Genomic DNA, 6,091 nt, shown 5'->3' on the forward strand with positions numbered 1-6,091 from the left:
AGATGACAGATTGGATAGAAGAGAAGAAAATAAAACAGTTCTGCTACATAAAATTTAACTTGCTTTATTCTTCTAGAACTTTTCTTTAATATTTGTCTTTTTGTGAAATATTGGGACTTAAACAGTCATTTATTTGATGTGTATTTTGGATTTTATGTGTTTATCTTTTCTTAATTTCGGTTATCGGTCTCCTCGATCACTAGTCATCAGTATTGATCCTGGTTGAACCGCTAGTTGATTGACAGAAAATTAATCAATAACTATTTTGATAACTGAACAACTTTTTTTTTTAAGGAAAAATGACTAAACTTGCTGATTGCAGCTTCTCAAATGATGATTTTAAGCTTTTTTGTGACATATATGATAGTAAACTGAATATATTTGGATTTGGACAGAATGTGACATTTGAGTGAATTATTAATTATAACCAACTACATCAGTTAATGCAGGTTTAATGTTTTGTGCTACTGTGCTCAGACATCAGTTTAATAATATTTACTGAGACTTCCAGGGTGTCAGTGAACAGCTCAGAGGTGGTGAAGCCTGTCAGTCAGTCTGGATACTCGGGTGTTAGAACGAACCGCACCGGACGGCTGTAGAGGAGGCCGCACCGCCGTCTGGCTCCTGAGTCCAGCCGACTTCACTGGACTCAGCGCTGGATAACTCCAAAGAAGTGATCCACAGCCCGAGGTTGGACAGTCGCTGGCACCAGATGAGTTCTAGACTCGAGGGCGGAGATGGCTGTTTTCTACAGGAAGAATGTAGTTTTCTAGCCAGCTGGCTAACGCAGCCATGCTAACCTTGCTAACGGCTGCATCATCCTAAAGCATGGAGTCTTTTTTTCAGTCTGCTTTGTGGATTTAGATGCCATTTCTTCATGAAGCCTTAAGTTAGGTGCAAAAGGTTGGAAAGAGAATTATGGAGTTAAAGAATAACAAACATGTACTCCTCACCCGCCTTTATTTGAAAGAAACTGGACTGAACAAAACAATTTGGTGTTCATTTTTAAATTATTGTATTTATTTGTTTTGTCTTGTGTTTGTTTGTTTAAGGGGACAGAAAACTCTGGTTCACACTCCAACAACACAGCAGGTGTCAGTAATGCACCTCAACACTGGTTGCTACCCGACATAAAACAGGAAAAAGAAGAAGAAGAAGAACAGTCCATCAGTCAGAGAGGAGACCTGCTGGATTTCACAGACCAGGACCACTACAAGATCAGAATGGAGGAGAACCAGAACCTGGAGAACCACACCAACAACCCTGTTACAAGAGAAGAACCAGGTTCACCCTCTGCTACCACCGATAAACAGGTCAGTGTTCAGGACTTCATGATAAAACCGGCTTCATAACGAGACTAAAGACACGAGGACGAGTCTGGAGGGTCCGTGTATCATCTGTTCATTCTGTTGTTGGAGAGAAAGTCTGAAAAAAAGGAAACTAAAACACTTCCAGACTTTGTGTTCACTGAGTTTTTTTGGCCATAAAAACTACAAAAAGATCTCAGTGTTTCCTGGTTTCACCTTGTTGCGAGTAACATGAACAAAGTTAGAAAATAATCTCTGTTCAGGACTCGACATTAACTTTTTGAGGCACTTTTCCTTTCAGACAAGTAAATTTACCTTTCACTTGTCCAGGAAAAAATGACAATAATTAACTTTTTTCATTTTGTTTGCGAATGCAGAATTCAGACGACCAAATGTTTGAAAGCATCCAAAAACATAGAAATCATTCAATTTATGAATTGTATTGAAGGCTTTACTTCCCTGTTAATGAACTCTTCATTTGATCCTGAACTGTCTGTTTCAATATGAGCTCTATAGATTAATCATTGATCGTCCTTCTCATGTTTAATAATGATGATGTTCATGTCTCTCCATCAGCTGACGTCTGGGCTGCTTCTATGTGTTTCTCTTTCCTCCTTAAACTGTTTCTGTAAATGTTGAATCAGTTCTTCACTTTCTCCTTGTTTTTCTTTCAGCACCATTAACGTCACATCCTGTGATTCTTCATCACTTCTGTCTCGTCTCTCCTGATTCCTTCACTCAGTCTGGAAATGTAAAAAGCTTCCTTTTAAAGGTCTGACAGAGCAGGAAGCAGAACTTTAACTTGTACGCAGTTAATTACAGTAATTGTGGACAAACAACACACAGTGAGAATACATCAGCAGTCAAGTTATCCAGACTATCAGCTACATTAACATTACTGTAATGTAAAGCGGCAGCAGATAAACTGGATGGTTAAACATCGCTAATGTCAGTTTTTCTAGCTACTTACTTTGTTGTAACAGATTAGTGTCATATTTGATCCTCTGAACTCTGATTCATTCGTCTGTCTCATGAAAGCGGCTCCAGTCTGCCTGCTAGCTTCAGCACAGAGGGTTTGTTTGTTTTAAACACCTGCATAGCACAGGTGGGCGGTGTTTTATGAGTCCGTGTTAACAGTAGTGGCCGTCTCCATCTCTCGTAAATGGATACAGCGTTCAAACGTAAAACAAAACGAGTGCTCCTAGAAGCTATAACAGAAACTGCAGTAGGAAGCCAGTCTGAGCCACTAACAGCTGTAAAGTGATGAAAGTCTGCGTAAACACCTGATTACAACACACCATACACAGTCTATGCAACAGACATACAGTATGAGGAATACAGTATTCCACATTAAGCACATTATTTGAGTGTGAGGGCAGGTTTGAGGGAAAGAAGTACAAAAAGTGAACATGAAATCAATAAATCATAATCTCAAATTGAAAGACCACACGCAGATAGGAAAAAAGCCCCATATAATGCTAAACTGATGGGGATATTGTGTGTATGTAGCCAGGAAAGTGATTCTTAAACAATGGATCTCTAAGGACAGTCCCACATTGAAGGACTGGCACAGGGAAATACTGCATGACAATATGCATGGGCAGAGACAGAGACTGGCTGTGACCAGTTACCATGTACATGACGCATGTTACCTCAAGTCCAGTATGACTGGTTTGTGTATGTGTAGAGTCCATGTTATTGTGATTTGATACTCCTGCTGAGTTCTTAACTTTTTCTATTTGTTCAATTGCTTTGTATGGAAAATTATTGTTGCATGTGCAACAATTTAGCACAGTTGTTGTAATGTGACAGAATTGCAAATAAAAAGATTCAGTTAATGCAGGATCCATTAAAAATGGATTCTGCATTTCCCATAATGTAACTCTATAATTGGCTAGTTGACTAATAATAAAGGGAAGTCAGGACCCAGTGCCCCCTCTGTGGACTCGCCCCTGCAGCTTTAGTCCAACTTGAACACTGTGGTTTATTTTCCATAGACATGATCTAAATGTTATTCACGGTTCGAGTTCACTTACCCCACCATTTTGTCTCATTGACTCTCACTCTCTTTCTGTTTGTCTGTTGCCATAGAAACAGAAAGGAAGAAAGGGACTCAAACATCACCGCTGTCAGCACTGTGTCAAAGCCTTCACGACATCAACACATTTAAAGATTCATCAGACAGCTCACACACAAGAGAAACTTCACAGCTGTGAACAATGTGGCAAAACTTTTAGTACAGACAGAAACCTAAAACGCCACCAACGTACTCACACTGGAGAGAGACCGTATAGCTGTGACCAATGTGGGAAAGCTTTCACCAGAGACAGTCATCTAAAACGTCACCAACGTACTCACACTGGAGAGAAACCGTACTGGTGTGAGCAATGTGGTAAAACTTTCCCTCGTAGCAGTGCCTTAAAAATCCACCAACGCATTCACACTGGGGAAAAACCATACAGCTGTGGCCATTGTAGGAAAACTTTCACACAAGAGGGTAATCTACAAATTCATCAACGCATTCACACTGGAGAGAAACCGTACAGCTGTGACCAATGTGGACAGGATTTCAAGACTAACAGTGCCTTAAAAAAACACCAACACATTCACACTGGAAAGAAGCGGTACAGCTGTGAACAATGTGGGAAAGGTTTCACTACAAATGGTTCTCTACAAATCCACCAACGCATTCACACTGGTGAGAGACCGTACAGCTGCCTGCAATGTGGGAAAAATTTCACTGCAGACTGCAATTTAAAAAGCCATCTACGCATTCATACAGGAGAAAAACCATACAGCTGTGACCAATGTGGGCAAGATTTCATCACAAGCAGTGCCTTAAAAAAACACCAACGCATTCACACTGGAGAGAAACAGTACAGCTGTGAGCAATGTGGGAAAACCTTAACCACAAACACTGCTCTGCAAAGTCACCGGCGTGTTCACACTGGAGAGAAACCATATAGCTGTGAGCTATGTGGGAAAACTTTCACTTCAAACAGTCATCTAAAAATCCACAAACGCATTCATACTGGAGAGAAACCGTACAGTTGTGACCAATGTGGGAAAGCTTTCACTGCAGAGAGTAATCTAAAAAGCCACCAACGCATTCACACTGGAGAGAAACCGTACTGGTGCGAGCAATGTGGGAAAACTTTCGCTCAAGACAGTACTCTAAAACGCCACCAACGCATTCACACTGGAGAGAAACCGTACCGGTGTGAGCAATGCGGGAAAACGTTTGCTCTCAGGAATTCCCTAAGAATCCATCAACGCAGTCACTCAGCATCATGTTGAACATGTTTTAGTGGCAGGTTAGTGGTTTCCTGCCTCCTCTACATGCCTTAGTAAGTGTTGTTCTATCCTGAGCTTCTTTGAGAGAGAGGTGAAGCTCGAAACAAAAGCCTGCAAGGTTGAGTTTATGCAACTCTGCATAAGGGCTTTGGAGCTGCTATCCTTTTCTGCTGCTCCCACTCAGTCAACCACTCACTCACTATGTACACATATCACATACTGCCCTATTCCTTTAAAGGAGCTACACTTCCAAGAGTTTCCCAGGCAACAACACAGAGGTTAACTCACGTTTCAATACGTATTTTTTAAAATAATTTTAGCATCAGCGGTTTTAACTATAACCCACATTAGTGTTAGCTTGTCGTCCTTTGCTATTATTAGAAGCTAAACAATTGTTTTTGTCCAAAAAATGTACACATCTATGAAATGTATTCTACAAAACAGGGTGACAGTCAAATGTCATAATGTCAGTAAAAACAGCAGATACATGTTTGTGAAATTTCTTTACTCAACATTAAACAATCAACAGTGCTGCAAGCTTACCAGCTAACATTTTCTTGTTCAGTGTTGCTATTAAATGCAATATTGCGTCTATAAGTGTAATTAAATTATAGTTCGTGCTGTTATTACTGTACATTAAATGTACTATTGGTCACCTTTCTATTTTAATATCATATTATTTACTTTTATATTTTGTTAATCTTGTGATAATGTAGTATTATTATTAGTTTACCACTGAGACTGGTGTGTTGTGTGTAACATGAGTGCCCTCTGCTGGCCCCATACTGCATTACTAGTCTGTTGTTTCCTGTCCCTGTGGTAGGTTGAAGCTCAGTTAAAAACACCATAATAAGTTTGTTTTTGTTGGTAAAAATGCATTGTATGTACTCCTGATGGCCACAGCAAATGCTTTTTTGATGATATGCTTGGTTTTAATTTGTGTAGTGTAATTTGTTGAGTATGCCATGCTGTTACTTTGGTCGCTTGATTTCAGCTTCATATTAAATCTTCAGTGTGTAACTTGCCAACCAGCAGTTGGGTCAAATATTTATTTCTTTCAAGCCAAAAGTTATGGTAAGTGTCTCATTCATCAGACTTTGCAGTAGAGTGGTGACAGTAGATTGCTGTGAGATATCTACTCATCCATGAAATCATCATCATCCTTGTTTCTTGGTTTTGGCATTTTTCTTTAGAACATCCAAAAGCAACACAGAAGTCTGGTATTCTCTACTGCAGGGAGCGGCCAGAACCCTGATCCAATAAGGTGGCTGTGATGCATCAGTAGGAATTTGTGAACTCAAATTGTTATATGATTTTAAGAGGGAATTATGAATTATTATTGTGCATGATTCAAATATGAAATTCTTCATCCATTAACATAAGTCATATTAGAGTATGTATAATTATAAGGAAATGGCCCTCCTCGTTGGCCACACAAGAGAGGTCAAATAGAATTATGATTATTATTCATCTGAATCATGATTTTGCAA

The 6,091-nt window shown here is 39.6% G+C and overlaps 1 protein-coding gene across 4 annotated transcripts in view; it reads left to right on the top strand.

The window, feature by feature from the left end:
- LOC121889588 (zinc finger protein 239-like) overlaps positions 1-5,629 on the top strand; it is a 133,974-nt gene extending 128,345 nt beyond the window's left edge. For all 4 annotated transcript variants that reach the window (XM_042401651.1, XM_042401652.1, XM_042401653.1 and 1 more), the window contains 2 exons: positions 1,053-1,313; positions 3,399-5,629. In XM_042401651.1, coding sequence (XP_042257585.1) covers positions 1,053-1,313; positions 3,399-4,604 — 1,467 coding nt within the window. In that variant the 3' untranslated portion in view covers positions 4,605-5,629. The remainder of the gene's footprint in view (positions 1-1,052; positions 1,314-3,398) is intronic.
- Positions 5,630-6,091: the final 462 nt, after the last annotated feature.

The sequence above is a fragment of the Thunnus maccoyii genome, chromosome 22, assembly GCF_910596095.1.
Source record: "Thunnus maccoyii chromosome 22, fThuMac1.1, whole genome shotgun sequence".
Classification (NCBI taxonomy): domain Eukaryota; kingdom Metazoa; phylum Chordata; class Actinopteri; order Scombriformes; family Scombridae; genus Thunnus; species Thunnus maccoyii.